The sequence below is a fragment of the Neofelis nebulosa genome, chromosome 11 (assembly GCF_028018385.1).
Source record: "Neofelis nebulosa isolate mNeoNeb1 chromosome 11, mNeoNeb1.pri, whole genome shotgun sequence".
NCBI lineage: Eukaryota > Metazoa > Chordata > Mammalia > Carnivora > Felidae > Neofelis > Neofelis nebulosa.
Window position 1 is genome coordinate 31,960,811 of NC_080792.1, and position 22,784 is coordinate 31,983,594.

The following is a 22,784-nucleotide window of genomic DNA, read 5'->3' on the forward strand; positions in this document are numbered from 1 at the left end:
GATGGGAACAATGGGCAAATTTGCTCAAGTAAGGCCCACAATCATTAAAAGGCTGGGTCATGGACAATGAAAGTAGAATAAATGCTCCAGAAGTCTGGCCTTTGATTATTTTTACAAATCAATTCAAACAGAAAGATACTATACTTGTAAATATTAAATAGGAAAATGTAGAGCTGGGGTAGAAAAGATAATTAGGAAGAAATGGATGGGAGAGGAGTATATTTTAATGCATTCATTTCTCCCTATTCCCTGCTGAGTCTAAGAAATCCAACTTTTAAAAAAGAAGAACCAAACTGAAGACTTCCAATTTGTTTCCTTTTCTCACAAGCATTTCCTCAAAGGAAAACTAGGCATGTTCACAAAATGATGTAAAACCATTAGAGAGGTTAATTCCACTAAACTCCCTCTGAAAGGGTTTGACTTTTAAAAATATTCAACCTAAAAATCAGGCTTTTAAACTTCAGTTATTCATATTGCAGTTATAATACAAACTTCATAGTTAAGCAAGCAATAAGTGAGAATAAAAATATTTAGTCCAGCTGGAGTTTGAGGTTCTTTGCTTAATAATTATCGAACACCATCTTTTCACAAGTCATTTAAGTAGTTCATCTTCATTTCACAGTCCTCTTGTCCCATTATCCCCAGGCAGCCAACACTGAAGCACTTCTATAACCGAATAGACTTTCTTACACTGCATTTTGAAAACTGTCTCTGTGCTATTTATTTTGGCTCATGGGTACAATGCATGGTAACTATGCTTTGCTATTATTAAGATTTATGTGCACCTATCTACTCTGAGTCCAACTGCCTTCTCAACAATTAGAAACAATCATGGTAAATTCACTGGCTGGAAAATCAAAGTACAAGAAATAAACCATTCAGTTCTAACCATTTAAGTCTCTTCTACTGGAATACTTATTTATTTTCTTAAAATGGTAGTGTGAGAAATTTGAGTATTATATCTAAAATCTGTTCTTACTGTATACAAATGGAAACACAATCATACACATTTTTTCCCAGTTCTTAAAAATGTACTGTACCAAAGACAACTTCAAAGTGTTTTGTGGAAGAGAATGCCAATCTAACAGAACAAACTTTTTAATGTGGAACCAGAAAAATGAGAGGGGCAGGAGAATAAGGGGGAAAGAGAGCTACTGTGGCACAATTTTCAGAGCAAAAGAAATATGGAAGTATAATTTTAAGTTCAGGTATAACAAATACCAAAGTATACTGTCTCTGGTATGAGACAAGAGACACAGACTCAGGAAGCCAGCCTGAAAAAGGTGTAACTAAAGAAACAGGTACAAATCAAACAACAACAACAAAAATAAAATCTAAGAGCACAGCCATATCATGCATAATAGGCAGGTCGGAATAATACTTTTGGCATACAGATCACAGAAGGAATGACATGAACACAGCTCATTCACAACTGCAAATAGATGATCACATGTTTATTCTCTACTAAGGTGATAACTGTAAAATCCAGTTAGATAAACAATCCTGATCATTTGCTATTTCAGTATTCTTAGAATAACAGAGTATGAATAGCTGCTACACAGGACCTACACAGAAATCATCCATTCTAAACTTCTGATTTTACGGGCTCAAATTTTCTGTGAGTCAGTGGGATGGCCAAGTCTCGGACTCATACCACAGTGCTCTTCCCACTGAAAAGTGCTTCCAAGTGCCCAAGCTTCCAATTTCATCAAACCTAAGACATCATTTTTTAAAACATGTTCTTCCTCCACAGCAGGAGGCTTTGAAAAGGTTTTGAAATCTCAAACAGCATGACGAACTTCTATACAGAAAAGAATGAAACACATTAGCCAAAAGTGCCAAGAAAAAGAAAGAGCTTCCTTCAAAGAGGGAACAGTTCTTTCAACAATGCTACAAACATGATGTATTTTCCATGTAAGAAAAGTAATTACTGGTTTTAATAGTTTTTCTTTCGTCTCTGGGGAACATGAGGTAACACTAAAGCAAGAAGTCACAGCATAGCAAGTTTTGAAGCTTCCATTCCACTCAGAAATAACAAGTACAATTCTATTAGGAGCAAAGAACTTTGAAAAGAGCTTATTTACAAATAGCCTCAGAAAGGCTGTAAGATGCTTATTCTCATTAATTTTTACACCCATTTTAAAGATTTAGAAATTAATGGATAAAAATTTATTTGAAAACTGTTAACCACTCTGGGAAATACAGACAACATTAAAATTTTAGTATCTCTTAAAAAAGTAGGACCAAACTTGCCATATTCTTCAATGTAAAGAATTTAGACAGTTAATGATTACTATCAATTACCAAACATGTTAAGAAAGCTTCTTCCCAACATCTTATTTTGCTCTGCATATGCTTAGTCGTCGTTTCCAGAGTTGCAACTGTGCACTAAGAACCAAAAGAATAAATGTGAACCCATAAAACTCTTTAAGCGGTTATTGTTTCAATCATAAAAAAAGTTGATCACTATCAAGTCACATCTTTTTTTCCTACCATAAAATTCAAAATATAAAAATGAGAAATACTTAACATCGTGCTACCTTACAAATCCAGAGAAGTCCAGTTCAAACAAATTCCTATGTTGCATATACTGCTTTTTGAAAAATGTCATAGTCACCTGTTATAAAAATTATTTCTGAATCTTCCAACAAAAATAATTGGAGAAAAAAAATTAGGAACATATGGACAGAAACATAAATAATTCATTTAAAAGAGAACCAAAATGGATGTATTTCTTGACTCTCCTTGTTACCCCCTCAAATTTGGAATTTCATCCATAATATGCATCACATTGCTGTTCGCAAAAAACAAACAGAAAAAAATTTTAAGAGCTTTACTTCTTCCACACATGCTACCTTCCTCCTGCATTGGAGATTTAACTTTCTGTGACCCACATGCTATAAATGAGCTGATTCTGATAAAATTTCTGTAACTGTTCCAGGTTTATAAAAGTCACAAAGTGTAGCATAAAGTCCATCACCAAGATAAACTCTTAAAAAGAAGGCTGATATATGAAAAGCTTGAGAACTTTTCTGTATCCCATGTAAAAATGCAAACAAAACCTCAGAATGAGTGGCTGAATTAGAAATTAAATTCTAATTATGGGGGGAGGGAAGCTGACACAGTAATTTGCTTAAAAAGCTTATGAGGAAACCATGACATACATCACTTTTCCATAAAAGAGCAATATAAAAATCACAGAATGAACTTGACAATGAAAATTTTATGTTGAAGAACAAAGCAAACCCAATGCAAGTACTTATTCTTGATAATTAATATTTCTTCCATATGTAGGTTGAGACAAGCTGTAAAATGCTTGGCATGAAAACTTTCTCCAGACACTAAAGAGTTACCCACACGAACAAGATTGCAAAGGAAATTTACATGTAAGAATTAAAAGAGAGTCTCTTAATAAAAGAATTGTAAAAGGATCTTTAAGCAGTATCTAGCATAGTGCTTTGTGAACAAACATTCATCACATAAGATATATTGTTGTGAGTTAAACACAGAATTGAACCTACCTTTTTTCTAAATGAAAACACTACATTAAAACAATTTTTTGGCACAAAAACAGACAGATCAATGAAACAGAATAGAGAACCCAGAAATGGACTGACAGATGTATGGCCAACTCATCTTTGACACAGCAGGAAAGAATAGCCAATGGAATAAAGACATTCTCTTCAGCCAGTGGTGCTGGGAAAACTGGACAGTGACATGCAGAAGAATGAACCTGGACCACTTTCTTACATACGCAAAAATAAACTCAAAATGTATGAAAGACCTAAATTAAACAGGAAGCCATCAAAATCCTCGAGGAGAAAGCAGGCAAAAACCTCTTTGATCTTGGCCACAGCAACTTCTTACTCAACACGTCTCCAGAGGCAAGGGAAATAAAAGCAAAAACGAACTATTGGGACCTCATCAAAATAAAAAGCTTCTGTACAGCGAAGGAAACAAACAGCAAAATGGAAAGACAACTGACGGAATGGGAGAAGATATTTGCAAATGACATATCAGATAAAGGGTTAGTATCCAAAATCTATAAAGAACTTATCAAACTCAACACCCAAAAAACAAATAATCCAGTGAAGAAATACGCAAAAGACATGAATAGATGCTTCTCCAAAGAAGACATCCAGATGGCCAACCGACACATGAAAAAATGATTGAATCACTCTCATCATCCAGGAAATACAAATCAAAACCACAATGAGAAACCACCTCACACCTGTCAGAATGGCTAACATTAACAACTGAGGCAACAACAGACGCTGGCGAGGATGTGGAGAAAGAGGATCTCTTTTGCATTGCTGGTGGGAATGCAAACTGGTGCAGCCACTCTGGAAAACAGTATGAAGGTTCCTCAAAAAATTAAAAGTAGAACTACCCTAACCCAGCAATTGCACTATTAGGTATTTATCCAAGGGATACAGGTATGCTGTTTCGAAGGGGCATGTGCACCCCAATGTTTCTAGCAGCACTATCAACAATAGCCAAAGTATGGAAAGAGCCCAAATGCCCATAGATGGATGAATGGATAAAGAAGATGTGGTATATATATACAATGGAGTATTAGTCGGCAATCAGAAAGAATGAAATCTTGCCATTTGCAACTGTGTGCATGGAACTACAGGGTATTATGCTAAGCGAATTAGTCAGAGAAAGACAAGTATATGATTTTACTCATATGAGGACTTTAAGACACAGAACAGATGAACACAAGGGAAGGGAAGCATAAATAATATAAAAACAGGGAAGGGGACAAGACATAAGAGATTCTTAAATATGGAGAACAAACAGAGGGTTACTGGAGGGGTTGTGGGAGGTGGGGGATGGGCTAAATGGGTAAGGGGCATTAAGGACTCTACTCCTGAAATCACTGTTGCACTATATGCTAACTAATTTGGATGTAAATTAAAAATAATAATAAATAAATAAAGCAATTTTTAAATTAAAAGGTAGTAATTCAGTCTGCTTACAAAAAAAAGAGACAGGGGAGGTGTGAGAGCCATTTAGACCGGCTAGTAATACAAGGAATCTTTACCTCCAAGCAAAGCAATGTAAGAATCTGCAGCATGTAACACCTGCATCTTTAAGACTCTATCACCAAAAAAAAGTGGTTATCTTGAAAATATCACCAAAAGCTCCACAGTTTCAAATCTGACAGAATTCAAACACAAAGGGCTACGTATTATATAATTCAATTTTTTGAAACGTCCAGAATAGGAAAATCCACAGAAATAAAAAGTAGATCAGTAGTTGCCAGGAACCAAAGAGCAGAGGGAACGGGGATTGACCACTAATAGGTACAGTGCATGTTGACATATTTGATGAAAATGTTCTAAAATTAAATAGTAGTGTGACTACATATTCAACTTTTAGTGAATTTACTAAAAGCAACTCAACTATACATTCTCTAAAGGTGAATTTTATGGTATGTGAATTATTATTTCAATAATATTCTTATTAAAAATTAAAACAGGGGCACCTGGGTGGCTCAGTGAGTTAATCAAGAGTCAGTCAGATTCTTGATTTCAGCTCAGGTCATTGTTCCTGAGTTTGAGCTCCATGTCAGCTCTGCGCTGACAGTGCAGAACCTACTTGCGATCCTCTTTCCCTCTCTCTCTCCCCCTCCCCTACTTTCCCTCCATCCCTCTCGTTCTCTCTTTCTCTCTCAAAATAAATAAACTTAAAAAAATTAAATTTAAATTAAAAAATAATCGGACAAGTCATAATGTCATTTGTACTATAGTAGACACATTCAGAGCTTTCCACCTGATCCAAATTTCTTGTTTACCTTGGCAAGGCGGCTCATCTGATCTTCTGAGAGAGTACTGCTTGTTCTGCCAGGAGTTTTTGTGGGTTCTGATCCATCTGCTTCTACATTAGGCCAGACTTTCAAGTCGTGCATCCCTTGGCGAAACATGCTAGGCGAAAAGATAGTGTTCAGGGTAGAAGTAAATTAATGCAGTTCATTATAGGACATTTAGGTTCCTAAAACAGAGAGAATTCCACACAGGAAAATGCATGTCTGTCTTGCCAAGCCTGAAACCTCCAGTGGGTTATAAAGCAATTAACTAAGCAACTAAAATCCATGTTAACACTGTTTTTTTACATGCCATTCTTTTCCCCTCCACACAGAACTATTACAGAAATCCTACAAGTCGAGTAGAAATAGAAAGTTCCATAATGGACCACACTCACACTTCATCATTTCAGTGGAGATCTGAGAAATAATAGAGACCAAATTCCTATCAAATAAAAGAATGTCACATTTATAATAACTGAAACCAAATTTAAATGAATACATAACTCTCTACTTTAAGTGACAATTCAGCACAGTAGAAGGTGAAGTCAAAATGCTGGAATCTGAATCCCAGCAGTGCCATCAACTATTACCTACATGACCTTGGGTATATTACCCAACCTCTATGTCTCAGTTTTCTCATCTATAAAATAAGATTATAAAGAGTACCTGTATCTCAGAGTTGTTAGAAAAATTAAATAGATCAGTAGAAGTAAAAAGTACTTAGAACCATGCCTGCCACACAGGAAGTATTCAATAAATGTTAGCTATTATCATCCTTTCACTAGGTATCATGATTTCTCTCCTGTCTTCTTTTGCACAAGAGATAGGTCTAAAACAGAATACAAATGCAGATTCGTATAAGAAAAAAATCCCATGTCTATGAATCAAGAAATTTAACATACAGCCAAAATTCAATCTGAGGATGGTGAGATCCTGCTTTACAGTGAAAAACTATATATATGATTATTGATGGCCAAATTTCCTTCAAAAGCTACCAAGAAGACCTAGAGTAAAGGTTGAGCAAAGTCATAAAGGAGATTTAGACAACTGTTTTTTAAATATGCTACTATTAAGTGTCTGAGTGTTTTTTCATGGAAGGATTAGAGATGTCCTTCTGTTAGTGTGTTCTCTTTTTTCTTAACTGTTGTTGTTGTTGTTTTTTAAACAAGACCTTTCAAACAATATAAAGTCTATCAAAGAGCATCCTCCCAAAGCTCAAAGAGCAAGCTGATGACTGCAATGGAAAAAAATAAGACTGGAAGTGAGTAGGCAAGTCCAAAGCATTTTGTACACTCTCACATTTAATAACTTTTTTAAAAATAAAATACATTATGGGGTGCCTGGGTGGCTTCAGTCGGTTAAGCGTCGGACTTTGGCTCAGGTCATGATCTCATGGTTCATGAGTTCAAACCTCGAGTCAGGCTCTGTGCTGACAGCTCAGAACCTGGAGCCTGCTTCAGATTCTGTGTCTCCCTCTCTCTCTGCCCCTCCCCCACTCATGCTCTGTCTCTCAAAAATTAATAAACATTTAAAAAAATTTTAATAAAGTACATTACATATATTGATACAGCATTTTTCCATCTTTAAAAACATTATACTTAACTATAAAAGGCTTACATAAAATGTTTAAGCCATTTATTATCATGTTCTGACTAATGGAAAATTTCTTCACAGATTTTTCCCAGATAATAAAGAGGATTTTCACTGATTCTGTAATGTATATAAGCAATGATGCCATGAACAATGAGAATGGAATGATAAATGATAGCTACAAGCTCATGAGCACAGTAAGACTAAGGTATAACCATACTTGTTACAAGGTGTTTAAGGCTGGCAATAAACAGGTGGCACCCAGCAACCATGCAAAAGCTTACCTTAGAGGCCCCCCAGAAATGCACTGATTAGTTGTAAAGAATAAAAATTCTCAAGATTTATCTACCATATTAAAGATCAAAAAGTTATATTACAAAGAAAGCACATATGCCAGCCTTTTATAAAGTTCACTTTCTTTCAAATCAGGTATAGATTCAATATCAAGCAGACCTGCTTAGTCTCTAAGAAACTGGGTACAGTGAAGCAATAATGCCACTTTAAATGAATATCCTTACATGTACCTTGAGAAACAGCAGAAGGCCTGCCTTCCTTCTCTCTACCTCTGTATCCCCCAGTGAATACTGTGACTGGCTGAATGTAACTAAATCAAAAATAAGTACATTTGGCAGGAAGTCAGTTTACTAAATGATTTAGGTGCCTTGGGATGAATCTGGAGAGAAGATTTAAGGATACGGGACGTGGAGGGAAGGGGTGATGCCAAGTGACTCAAATGATCAAGTGAACATATTACTTTCTTTTGACACTAATGGAACCTTTGCAGTTACACAGCCTCCAGGTGGCAAGCCAAAAGATGCTCAGAGCATCATGTCCACTTGGGAAATTAAGCCAAACAGGCAAGACAAAAGACACAGCATAGCAGGATCTCCTTCGGACTCCAGCGGAGGCCCCAGCAACAGCTGCTGCTGACGTTCCAGCTCCCAGTGCCAAGCCACTATCGCAGCCACTGCCCTGACTTTCAAATTCACATGTGGAAAAACATCTGCACGAGAAATCTGCAGCCTGCTTATGGTTCTCTGCCAATTCAATCTAATGATCAATCCGTTTTTTAGCTACTTAGAAATCTCACCAGCTAAACTTTCAAAATGAGGACAATTAGTCATTCTAGCTGTATCTTAAGAGATGAGTCTTTCAATTATTAATTATACTATTCTCCAAGAAGCACTGCTTCACACAGACTCAAGTAAACAAAACAGACATTAGCAAATACCAAGAGTTGACAGTCACAAGGTTCCCAATATTATAAGACAACTATCACATGCTTTGAAGACCACTTCTTAAAAACTAAGTCCATACCAGCCCTACTTAGGGGAAAAGGTGAGGAGCAACTGGGGTTATGTAATGGTTCAAGAAGCATCTGAAGAAACTACAGTCTAAAGCAGTTTCCTTAAATCACAAAAACCGTGGTGACACGTGACATGATTTTTAACGGTAGGAAGGAAAAAAAAAAAAGAAAAAACAACTTCAGCAGCTTCCTGCTGAGGCCACCCAAAAGATGGATGCCACTCTCTCTGCCGAAATGTCAGCAGCAGCATGCAGAGAAGCAGCTGTGACCCCGCAGTACCAGCGGAGGTGTGTACCCTGCCACAACACCTGAACATCCTGAGCAGTCACACACAAAGCTGCACACAGTCTAGTACCGTGCCAGGAGACGCCTGGGCTTACATGCAGCACAACCCAGTTCATCTCAAGGAAAGGCCCCAGGACACACAGAGAAAAAGGACTTATTTCAATTTCATAAAGTTTCTTATGCTTCCTTTTTCTGAGGTGAAGGTCAGGATAAATGTCAACCTAGAGGGAACAGGAGTAGATGATCCACCTTTTCTTCATTCCTTCCCCACTGTTCAAAGTATCAGAGAAACCTCTATTGAAATCTGATGTTATCATTTGGCTAACTGACATACAACCACATAGGAGCTATGTGTTTTGTTTTTGTTTTTGTTTTTGTTTTAAAAGTGAGCTAATTCAGATAATCAAGTACAGAGATACTCAGTACAGAGATAAGGCAGGAATTCGGAAAGTAATAAGTCAACCAGTCCTATTTGAGAAACCCTGCTCTAAGAGAGGGAGGTGCACAGAGTCAGTACCAATCTCCAACACGTTTTATTTTCACCTGACACCTCATGTGTTCAGAACATGGACGGGCAGCATGACCTAATGTCCAGTTAAGAGTTACAAACAAGATTCAAAGTCTTAATTTACTTAATATCAGGAAAACGAATTGAAGCTGAACTCCCACCTATTGCTACCACTACCTTCATGGAAATATTTGGGGTTTAATTACTTCTTAAAGTACAACAAAGACTACTGACTTATGTTTCAGGCACATTTCCATCATGGTTTGGATGGGAGGCAAAGGAATGCTTCCTTTACTGGGGTTCACACAGAAATACAAATCAAGCGGGCAACAGGATGAAAGAAAGAAACTTTGAAAACAACTGCTGGCATAAGTTCTACAAGTCGACTATTATAAAAAGGTTTATGCAGCGTTTCCCAAAATGTTGATCCATAGGCCACAGCATCGCTTGGGATCCTGCTTACTAAAAATGCCGAATCTTGGGCCCCATGACACCCTCACTAAATTAATGAGAACACAGGAAGATGACTGTTTAGTGAGCTTACCAGATGCTCCTTATTCATAGGTTGATCACTACCGACTTCGTGTACTTTTCAAAAACTTGCCAAAAGTCAAGTAAAATTGGGTCACAAATGTTAATTTGAGAAAGAAAGAGTTTGTTTGGCTTTAGGCAGTTCATTTTACTGCACTTCTGTGGAAATTTCGGTTGTCTCATACTTACTGCCTAGTCCAACTGTCTCCTGAAACTATATCCTAAGGTCATCTAAATGCAGAGGTGTGCTTTTATGACAAAACCTCCAGCTGATTTTCCAAAAGGGAAACCACTTATAAAGAGGTCAAGAGGAAAAACCAAGAGGTGTATCTGTTGTTTCTCAAGAACATTTAACCACTAACTACACAGCAAAAGTAATAAACTGTTGTGCACTTTTTTACTGTGTGGTAAACCCCACCCTAGTAGAGAACAGCGAAAAGGAACAGACACTCTGGAAAAGGAACAATACTGACTTAGTGACATGTCCATTCTAATGTAACATGCTATTTTAACCAAATTATATGTCATGTGTCAGACTATGTCTAAATTTGTTCTTTCATGAATTTCAGTAATAAATATCTCTTTAATAATTACAACAAACAAAAATACCTTCACATTATTAAGCAACCAAAGTATTCTAAATGAAATTACATCTAGATTTTGTTCATGAGTTGAAGGCTTTCTGACACACCCTATCCCTAGATGGCAAAATTCAATATTACAAAGGTGTCAATTTTCTCCTTTAATTAACATATCTAATTCAATACAATTTCTTCCTAACAAAATAACAGTGAGCTTTTTTTATTTGAAGAAATAATAAAAAATTTATCTAACAAACAGAATATCCAGAGAAATTATAAAAAGGCAAATAAGGAAAATGCTCCCCATCTAATATTAAAACATTTTATAATAGTATTCAAGACTAACAGAATAGTTCAGAAATAATGTTGAAGCTAATATTTACTGAACACTTATTAAGTTAATTATGTGTCTTCAGTAATTTATCATCATAAACTACTCTATAAGATAAATATTGTTATATCATTTTAGAGATGAGGAAACTGAGGCAGCAGGATATTAAATAACTTGCCCAAGGGTACAAAGATAATAAACAAATGAGCCAGGATTTGAACCCAGATAATCTGGTTCCCCATGCTGCATCCCTAACCACCACCGTATGAATATACTACACTGTTTCTCTTAGACTTCAATATGTGATGAATTGAATATATAAGGGTACCATTTCAAAATATTTGGAAACAAAGGCCAATTTAATACATAGTGTTAAGACAAATAAGTAGCCATTTGTCAGTCTTCTGGTTTTTTTTAAGTTGATTCTCAATAAATCACTCCTTTCAGAAAGTGATTTTAGATGAATCAAAGACTTAAATAAGAATAAAAATCATAAAAGGAAATCTCTTTTAAAATTAGAAAAGGACTTTCTAAAACAATTCACAGCCCATAAAAATAAAAGCTGATCAACATGATAATTTAAGGTCCATGAACAGCAAGCAAACAAATAAATATATACTAATTCAAAAAAAGTCGAACAGGAAACACGGTATTTGTAACATGTGACATGCAAATGGCTAATTTCATTAATCTACAAATAACACCTATACATTAGTAAGAAAACTGACAACTCAAAAGGAAGCAGAATTTTATGGCATGTGAATTATATTTCACTTTTTGAAAAAATAGGTGGATATCAAAAAGCAATTCACAGAAACATACACAAACTGTAAACAAACATATCAAAATATGACCATCTTCGTTTAAATTTAATGATGTGCAAGTTAATTCAGGCAATAACATTATCCAACTTTAAAATCAACACAAATTAATAAGTCTGATAATACCTAGATTAAGTTCTCTACCTATTTTGCACTGAAAAGAAGCAGGGTTTCAGAGATTCCAGTTCGGGGGTGAGAAACTGCCCAATTAGCCTGAAATAGTGTGTCAACCAGACAGCAAAGAAGGTATAAATGACTACTGGAGTACTGTCACAGAACCAGGGAGGGGATAAGCTTGAAGGAACTATTACTGACCAAAAGTGTTTAAGACTAAAAGTTAATGACAAAACTTAAAAACAAAAAGGAAAAAAAAAACCTCCATCATCAAATAGACAAGTTATCAGAACACCAACTCATTCTTAAAATTGGTAAAGAAGAGGGGCGCCTGGGTGGCTCAGTCGGTTGAGCGTCCGACTTCAGCTCAGGTCACGATCTCACGGTTCGTGAGTTCGAGCCCCGCATCAGGCTCTGGGCTGATGGCTCAGAGCCTGGAGCCTGCTTCCGATTCTGTGTCTCCCTCTCTCTCTGCCCCTCCCCTATTCATGCTGTGTCTCTCTCTGTCTCAAAAATAAATAAACATTAAAAAAAAAAATTAAAAAAAAAAAATTGGTAAAGAAGAAAAAAGTGAACATTCATCTGCCTTTCCTATATAAACAGTGTACCAAGGTAACTCAATACCTGATGAAAGACCATGTTCTTTAGAGGAAAACCCCAATTAATAAACACAGAAAAGAATAATAGAATATCACCAATTCTCTAAAGATAGTGATCCTTCTGTTCCAGGAGAAAAAAGAGGGAGAAAAAATACCTTTCAGGATTATGCTTTTGTTGTTGTTGTTGTTGTTGTTATTGTTTTACAACAAACTTCTATTATCTGTAAATTTTTTAAAACTGAGTTGACACCTTTTCAATGATATAGTCACAGTGATATAATCACTATCATTATTAGCAATGCTTTTTAACTCTGCTTATTGCCCTGTCACTACTTTGAGAAAGTAAAAAAATGCTTTAACAATGCAATTACAGTATACACCAAAGAGCCTCTTTTTCTAGCAAGATTCAAATTTCTAATGACTATTTTCAAATAGAAATCATATTACCAATCACTAACTGTACAGTAACTGAAGTTGTGTGTCTTAATTAATCTACCTGCATATCCCATAGGAAATTTGTGTCAAATTCAGTCTCAAGAATAAAGGAATCATGTATACCAAATATGTTTTTGCTTCCTAGGACACAGAGCACCAGAATAGGTATAAACTATTAAAGCTCTCCCAAAAAGAAAAGCTCTCCCAACATTCCTAAAAGATCAGAAGAAAAGAATGCTTACCCATATTTTCCAAAGAGCGAAACCGTTGTTCCTCCCACAGGCACTGCCTTCCCTGGTCCATACACATCCCATATAGTGAGGGCCACTTGGGCATTCCTGGGCAGGTCTGGGTATTTTACAGGCAGTTTTAGCCATTCATTCCAGCTATAGAAATAAAGTCAACATAAACATAAAGCTAAGGAAATAAACTGTGTGTGTGTGTGGTGTGTGTGTGTGTGTGTGTGTGTGTGTGTGTAAACTTCCTTTTAAATTAACAAACCATACTTTTGTATGATTTGTCCAGAGAAAATGTTCCAAAAGATTAGGTTGGTACTACAAAAAATGTGACACTTACCTGGATTCTGATGGAGGCAACTTCAATTTTAAATACAGAACACATGAAAAAAAAATAATGAAAAGCCAAGCTCATGAAAATTTACACTGGTATTCTTTAATCAAGAAATTCACATAATATCACTAAGACACAGGAAAGTGATAATGGCTAATAAAAATCTGGTAAAACACAAGCATGTTAGATCCAAACTTGTTTTGAATGTAAGTATGATTATCTATAAGCATTTTCCAGAACACAGTTTTTATATTATAAAGAGAAAAAAAAGAATTATTCAAAATGCTGCTGAGGATAGTATGGTCCTATATTATACAAGAGTACCTCAACAAAGGAGAAAAAAACAACCAAAACCTTAAAGAGGTCAAAGTAGACTATCTACTACCACCCTAACATGAAGAAGTTACCAGACTGCTCTGGACAAACATATGACAATTTTTTACATATTTTCCTGTTCCTCAAGTTATTTCATCAAAACTATAATGCAAAGCTATCAGGTGTCACGTTTTTAAAGCATACCTGTATATATGATTTCACTAAAGAATGTTCATGCTTAATAATTTAGTAATGATAACACAGCTCTTTTTTTTATTTCTATTTATCCCTGCAAATTTTCTTCTGCATTCAAACTTCATACTGAATCTATTTGACAATTTCAACTCCCTTAAACAACAGATGGCTTTTAAAATCCCAAAAGAAAATTATGCAAACAATACACAAACTAATACCCAGAAGACACACAGAACTGTTTCTCTCTGTTTACTCAAAATTATTCTGTTTACTCAAAATTATTATCAAAGGGGCATATCCCAGTCTAGGTCAAATACATCTGCATCAGTAAGAAATTGAACAGAATTTTCAAAAACTTAAAGGATAAATCATTTATGCCCACCATATAAATTCAAGGACCTACAGGAAAATTAGACATGACTACCAATTTAAAGGAGAATCAAAAGTTATTAAATCCTTTTCTTCTATGAAGAACTTAAAAAAATAAATCATCTCTCAAAAAAGCCTTTCTCAAAAAAGCCATTCTTCACTAGATAAACTTCAGGAACTAAATGAATTTATTTAATTACTGTACACAAGGTGGGTCTGACTGAAAGGGTAAATACTAAGCAGTATCATCTTGTGCCAAGGAAAAAAACCACAAAAATTAACTAATACAGGCTAAAAACAGAAAAATCAACAATATCCAAAATGAACTATGGAAATTCTCACTTCTATATTCTGTCCTTTGACTAAAAAACAATATCTATGACCACACAATCATCTGCCTCAAACTTGTCATCTAAAAACATACCCCCACACCTTTTTAAAATCAAATTAACTATACTGTAACCTGTTTTATATACTGGACTGCTGCAGAAGAGTTCTTTTGAAGAAAATCAATCTGCAGATATATTATTTCAAAACTCTAGATTTTCCAGAAATTATGGAAAGATCTGATCAGATATCAAGAAGATATAAATTCTGAACCCCATTTTGTTCTCTCCCTCTCAGCACATCATGCCTTCCACACGCCCCAACCCTCACTGAGCTAGAGACTAAATCTAGTTGGCAACTTTCAAAACATTTCAATATTCTGAAGCCTGATTCTGCATGGCTGGATTCTCACCCCCCCACATACCACTGTACTAACCTTCTTGTCTGACCAGTGCACTCCTAAATCCTACTTTTGTCATTTCTTAATTATATTAGATTATCAGTCTATGTTTCTCTCTCTAAAGTCATGTTATATCCTTTATGGGACAGGAGAGAATATAAATTTAAAAAAAAATAAGATTTAAACCACTTGCGTACAGAATAATATTTACATATAAAACATGGAAATCTGCAATATTCCACACAAATGACAACTCTATTTAAATGTAACTAAAGTACAAGATTCCCCACTATGGACAGGATAGAATAGGAGAAGACAGAATAGACTTGGGTAAATTTTGGATAAATCCTTACTATTTGAACTCTCACAACTCACTATCAGAATCTCAAAAATCAGACTCAGATCATTAAGAATCTCAACTATCCAAAAATATGGTCTAAACTAAGGAAATGCAAATTTTTACATTGTAAGAGATCCTTTTACAGTATAATCTATTTTTCCTAAGTTTACACTATTTCTTTTTTAAGTGTATAGAAGGTGACTGTGAAAAGTTTGCCCTCAAGCATTTTAGGAGGGCAATTTTTGGTTTGATAAACTAAAAAATTCACCTCTTAAATACCAAAGAACAGGGTGTACAAAATCTACAAATATCTTCCCCCTGAGCCAAAAGAATACATTTAAAAGAAACAAATAAACCAAACAAAAAGCCCATCCTCATATTAACCCAACATGAGGTATTTTCTCACCCTATCTCCTACACAGATGTGTTGAACCTTTCAATTAAAAGAAGCCACTTTAATTATTCTGCAGTACTTACTTGTGTAGTAAGCACTTACTTGTGTAGTCACAATTTTAAAAATATAAAAAAAATTCAAACTTTGGGACAGCGAATATGGCAGTCTTTATATCTTTCAACAATACATAACACATAACAAATGAAGAAAGGAGTTGGCAAATGCGAAGAGAAAAGACTTGAATCTCCCTGTAACTGGGAATATGCTTTTTCTCTAATTTTCTTTATTGCCAAGGCATGAAGCAAAACCACTATACAATTTCCCTCACCAAGAAAAGTGGAACTCACCATAAATGTTGATGGTCTAAACCTAATTTGTAGTTTTAAAGTCTTTTTTGAAGCTATAAGCCACCTCAAAAAATCTAATAAAAGCTTTGAGCTCTGTCCTTGTAAAAATGCACAAGATACAAAATTCTGCATACAATTTCAGGTTTTTGCACATTTCCTGATTCCAGTTGAAAAACCTGATATAATTAAGGAATCCTGGTCCATTGCTCTAGATGTAATTATGTATTATAATTATGTACTGCAGTTTTGTTTAACAAAAGAAATACACAAAGGGATGCCTGGGTGGCTCAGTCAGTTAAGCATTGGACTCTTGATTTCAGTTCAGGTCATGATCTCAGTGAGATCGAGCCCTGAGTCGGGGTCCACGTTAGGTGTGGAGCCTGCTAAAGATTCTCCATCTCCCTCTGTCCTTCCCCCTGCATGTACATATTCTCTCTCAAAAAAACAAAAAACAAAACAAAAAACAAAAAAACAAATACACAGAAACACAGTTAGAATAAAATATTTGGAATATGCTTTAAAATAACTGGATATAGATGAAACACGATTGGCTTTGATTTAGTAATTATCAAAGCTAGGTGATAGAGTCTTGGAAGTTCATTGTATTATTCTCTCTACATTTGCAGGTTTGAAATTTTCCAAAATAACAAGTATATACATATATATATATACTTGAGTGTGTTTGTGTGTGTTTATAGCTATCCACAAAAGGACTACTAAAGAAATTACACTATTAAAATAGTTGGTTTCAACGAAACCAGATCACTAGAGCTCAGACTTCTGCTCTCTGAAAAAACCCTTCTCAACCTACTAGACCACACTTGGTAAACACAGGGCTGTACCCTCAACCTGGTAGTCCATTTGGTCACACCTTTTTTTCATTAACACTGTGGGCATAAGCTTCTTCCTTAAGAGGCACATAACCTGTGAATCCTGCAGAGAGCCTACCAGGGTGCTGAATAACCCTCATGGGTAGAGCAACAAAACTGCACCACATAATCTATCAAATAAGAGGAGACAAGAGTTTGATTTCAGGACCCACAACAGTGTTCTGGAAAAACAGGAACTTCACGTTCACTAGATTTACCTTGCAACCCAACAATGGTCTGCTAATGTACCATGCTCAATAAACCATGAACTTTTTTTTAAGTTAGCTTCATATTTAAAATAATAATAAAAATCTGAACAGATGACAACAGATTACTCTCTCTGAAAATCTGAGCTACAAACATCAGGTTGGACATTTTAGACAATCCAGAAGTGTTCACGTGTTCAGGGCGTAGAGTGGTAGAAAATTTAAAGATGTTACACATGTATTTTTGGTTTGGCTCATTTTGTGAATCAGTCAAGTACTTATAAAAATACACCAATATATTGAATACAAACACAAATTCACTTCTACCTAAATTGCGCTTACAATATTACTATATATAATATTTTATTCCATCTGAGGAGGCTACTGCTTTAAACTATTAGATCAATGCTTACAGGTATTAGGTACAAAAATTTTTTTTTTTAATTTCCTCTTTAATCCCTACCAAATCATTCTTGCCACATTTATAAAGAAATAGAAGAATAGTCTGGAACCCACCATATGCAAGACAACAACTTACTTCCATCTTGTACTAAATGCTTTGTAGGATGTTCTCACTGGCAAGGCCAGAGGCTTCCCTTCTGCAAAAACTTGACAAGTAACATAAAGATCTGAGCATGTCTCCTGGTACAGCCCTGAAAACTTCAACATTGGGTCTTCTAGAACGGCTTTATAACTCTTTTGTTCTCTCTTCCCTTCCAAACTTCCTCTGAAAGTATAAGAATAATAATGTTTATAGACATTTTTAAACATATACACAACATACACCAAAAATAGTCTATGTTTGTATCAAGGTAATCTTACCTCAACATTTTCCTGTATATAAAATTAAAGCCACTTTTACATCTTATAAAGGTCTCTTAAAATCCCAACATACCTAAAATCATTCTAATCTTCATCAACATATTTCTCTATTTTACGCTTTTACTTAATTTTATATTCTGTCATCATCTCTTGATCTACCTTCTAGACATCACCAGCTTTCCAGGCCTTAGTTTCACTTAACTTCAAGCTGAGAACTTGTTCATGTATTCATTCAACAAACATTCACTGTGCTGGGCACAGACGTCCAAAAATGAAAGATGAGATAAATAATAAATAAAGTCTTTGCTTCCACTTACTTGTAACTGTATATTCTTTTATTACTCTTTTACTTTTTGTTACTATGTATTATTATTTATATATGTTTGTATATATATATTATTATATATATTATCATTATATATATAATGTAACTCATAATATTATCTGATCACATTAAATTAAAAAACACAGAAATCATAAAAGAGGGGCGCCTGGGTGGCTCAGTTAAGCGTCCGACTTCAGCTCAGGTCATAACCTCACAGTCTGTGAGTTAGAGCCTCAAGTCAGGTTCTATGCCAACGATTCAGAGCCTGGAGCCTGCTTCAGATTTTGTGTCTCCCTCTCTCTCCGCCCCTTCCCTGCTTGCATTCTCTCTCTCTCAAAATATAAAATAAATCTATTTTATTTTAAAATAAAATAAAAACGGGGCGCCTCGGTGGCTCAGACGGTTGAGCATCCAACTTCAACTCAGGTCATGATCTCGTGGTTCATGAGTTCGAGCCCCACGTCGGGCTCTGTGTTGACAGCGTGGAGCCTGGAGCCTGCCTCAGATTCTGTATCTCCCTCTATCTGTCCCTCCGCCACTCATGCTCTGTCTCTCGCATTGTCTCAAAAATAAATAAACGTTAAAAAAAAATTTTTTAATAAAATAAAAACAAACAAAAAAATTTTTTTTTAAAAAGAAGGCATAAAAGATACGTACAGACATTAAAAAAGAGGTGGGAACATTGCTTGGACAAGATTATGTCAAATATTGTGCCTGGAATTTTATAAACTTTATTACTTTTCACTCTTTTCTCATTTTATAAATAATGAAGCAGAGACTCAGAAATCAAGCTTATTGTTCACAAAGTAACAGAGCTGAGAATAGAAACAAGGGCAGAAGAGGCGAAAGCCAGCCAATGTCCTTCCTACTGCAGAAAGATAACTCAAAGAGTCTCTGGAACACCTAACCTTGCTTGGGAGCAAGAGGTTAGTATCCCAGACAGATGTCTGAAATGAGCCTGAACAATATATGGAGATGAGAACCAAAAGGTAAGGAGTCATCCCAGAAGAACAGATAACCATATACAGAGGCAAAGAGGCAAGACGGTAGGTTTAGGGAACTACAAGTTGTTTGGTATAGCTAAAGCATGAAGCTCATGTGGCAAAGAAGCTAGAGATGAGAATGAAAAGCAGGTATAAAATGAAGCTAGGTAGATACCATATTCAGCACAGTGCCTGACACAAAGTGAACGTTCAAAAATCTGTTAAATGAATGATCTGAAGTGACAGTAATGCAATCAGATTTATACTTTTGGCAGCAGTATTAAGAACATAATGGAGAGGAGAGACTGAAGTGTGGATCAAGGATATGAAGCCGGTAGATTCAAGACAATTTGTGAATGATTAAACACAGAAGGTAAGAGAGGGGTGTGTGCAGAGCTCCAAAGTTTTCTGTCTTAACCAACCTGCTGAATGATGCCAACAATCATGAAAATAAGAGAGACAACATGGGAAGATTAGAGTTAGAGGGGTAGGCTAATGATGTGCCAGTTTCAGACAGCTGCTTTTAAAGTGCTTTGGCACATCCAAAGTGACTATGTCTCTCAGGCAGTTTGATTTCAAATTACAGCGCTAAGAAAAGAGACATCAAAGTGTAACTTGTTATTAAAACTGTAGCAATTAAACTAAAGAACAAACTGAACAAACTGAACTGGAGAAACAAACTGAAGGGGAGAACAAGCTGAATTAAAGAATTCACTATTCTCTGATTATATGATTCTAAGTTGCTACTTCCTGTGCCCCAATAACCAACAATGGCAGTCACAGAAGCTGAAAGACAGTTAGTACTGAATTTTGTCAAACTTCTCATTTATGCTTTATTGTTGCCTCAAAATACCAAGTGTGTAACTGTTAATAACAGCTCAGGGTTTTTTTGTGTTTGTTTTGATTTGTTTCACTTTTCTTCTTTCCTTCTAATATTCAAAAGTTTCAAAAAATTCATTCATATGTCCAAGAAATACTGAGAGGTAGGAGACTGAAGGAAAGCCCTTTACCAAATAATAACAATGCAGTCCTGTATAAACAACTATTGCCACATGCTGTAGAAATTTCCTGAAATGGGTGTGTAAATGATTTTACTAAAGTATAGTTTGGTTGTTGAATTATTATTTTTACTACCACCACAAGATGGATAGTAAAAGATCTGTCAGAGTCTGAAATAAGTAACTTCTGAAAATAAAAGGAAACAGTCCTTCAAAGGTGCATCTGACAGCTGGGAAAACGTACTCACTGCCTGTATGCAGCCCTTTGCCAGAGGCACATTAGACGAATACTGACTAAACATATTATGAATGATGATATGATTCATAATTTATGATAGCTTTCACATATGAAAATACTTCTATAAGACTGCCCTAAAATGGACATATTTCCAACTCAGTCCCACCAGTTCCCAGTCTCCGTTCCAGTAATCTCATCTCAAGCTGTCATGCCCTTGGCCTTTACTTCAACTGTGATGCCCCAAGATTTTCCTACAAGGCTCTTTTCTCATATCTTCTGGTCCCTTTGCAACTGCCACCGTCACCTCCGAATGACTCCCAACTTCCCTGGCTAAATAATGCCACACGGTCCAAAGATTCAATCTAAGCCGCTATCACCTCCTGTGCTTCTAGTACTCTATCCATGTGCTCATCTTATTCTCAACTACCAGGTCGTTGCCTGTGCCTACCTCTCCATAATTTCTTTAGTCTCCCTTCCACCTGCCAGCCCCGTTCTAAAGACCTTCCAACTATTACCAGCGAGAGAACGACTTAACTGAGACTTGATCCCTTCATCTGTAAAATGTAAAAACCCTCAAAAGGTTGCTGTCAACAGCAAGATGCTTCAAACAAAGTAAAACATCGTGGGACTTGAGAGCAGACTCCTACCGCTACCCTTCTCCCAGAGACCTAGTCTTCAATCTTTCTTTGACATCGCCCCTCTCCAAGCTCCGGTTCTCCTCCGCTTCCCTGGCTGCAGCCCTCCCTGCCGCCCCAGGCAGGCCTTTAGGCTAATAACCATCTTCTCCCCCCAACCCACAGGCCCCTGCCTCAGCGTCCCCAAGCCCCAGCAATCCCAGTCACTGTCCCGATTCTCTTACATCTTAAGCTGCACGTTGATGTCCAGGTCGCAACTGTAGATGTAGTGAAACTTCTCCGCTTCTCCCATGGCACCCGCAGCAAAGGCAGCACCAACCTCTAGAAACAAGGCGCTGGAAAAACACCGGGACCGAGCAAGCTAAGCCCCACAACACAGGCGCTTCCGGTTCCGCCTCTCACGCCCGCTGCTACCAATCCCTGTCCGGAGCGCGACCCGACGCAGCGGAACTCCCCGCCCAACTTTTCCTTCTGCGCAAGTGCAAAAGTAGCTCACCATATTGCTTAAGGGTAAGTGAGACCCCGGAAACAACCTATCTGGTTACATTCCAGGCTTCCTGTGTTTTTCCTGTTTGAAGAACTTTTTTTCCCCGGTAAGAAAAGAAGCTGGCTTTTGCGCTGGAGCTCCATCTAAAATCAAAACAAAATTCGATTCAAAAAGAATGGTAACAGCCTTCGCTCGCTGTAGGCTAAACAAGGAGCAATTACAAGAATTAGAATTTTGGCAAGTTCAATTTCCAGTGGCGTTTCCAAAAATTGTGAATTTAGTCCCTAATTTCCTATCTCAAACAAAGATTTTCTCTTTGTGCTATATTTCCTCTGTGGGCTCTCCTTTGTGGAGAAAGGACCAAACAAAGAACAAAGAAACCTGGGTTCCAGTTTGGCACTACCGATATTTATGTTACTTTGGGCAAATCACTTGGTACTTGTTTGCAATGGTAATTTTCACACTCAATTTGGATTTCAAGACAACCCTAGTTAGAACGTGGAAACATCCAGTAACAATCTAGAACTAAGTTTCCTGAACCCTATGAACTCCTACAATGCATATTTTTTATAATGTTTAGTATTACTTAAACTTGTAATTTTTTTTTTCAACTAGATTCAAAACTCCTGGAAGACAAGAATAGTGTGCATTTACTTCAGTATCTGCCCCCACTAATGCTCAATACACTGCCGAGTTTAATAACTCCTATTTATTATTATTGGCTATAATAAATAAAAGTTTCCATTTTGTATATGTTTATTTTTAGGTGCCACATTGCAATAGGAACATGGGTAGACTTTGTATAAATTACAGTAATTAGGGGAAAAGTAGGTTTCACAGAAGAGTTAGAAGGAGTGTAGCTGTTAAGCTAGAAGAGCAAAACATGGCTTATACACTATGTTTTGGTCAAAGTAAGTTCTCAAAAACATTTGTGAAAGCAAGGCTAAGGGAAAAAAAAAAAATGATAGTTATCCTCCTGTAACTTAAAGTTCCCAAAAAAGAGAAGAGAATTGAGTTGTTCTTAAGTGTAACTACTACCAATGGTTGGAAC

The 22,784-nt window shown here is 36.2% G+C and overlaps 1 protein-coding gene across 1 annotated transcript in view; it reads right to left on the bottom strand.

The window, feature by feature from the left end:
* PIK3C3 (phosphatidylinositol 3-kinase catalytic subunit type 3) overlaps positions 1 to 21,635 on the bottom strand; it is a 144,386-nt gene extending 122,751 nt beyond the window's left edge. Inside the window, exons 1-4 of the mRNA XM_058692240.1 lie at positions 21,471 to 21,635; positions 17,784 to 17,972; positions 13,156 to 13,299; positions 5,801 to 5,930 (exon numbers count right to left, since the gene is read on the bottom strand). Of these exons, the coding sequence (XP_058548223.1) occupies positions 5,801 to 5,930; positions 13,156 to 13,299; positions 17,784 to 17,972; positions 21,471 to 21,538 (531 nt within the window). The 5' untranslated portion in view covers positions 21,539 to 21,635. The remainder of the gene's footprint in view (positions 1 to 5,800; positions 5,931 to 13,155; positions 13,300 to 17,783; positions 17,973 to 21,470) is intronic.
* Positions 21,636 to 22,784: the final 1,149 nt, after the last annotated feature.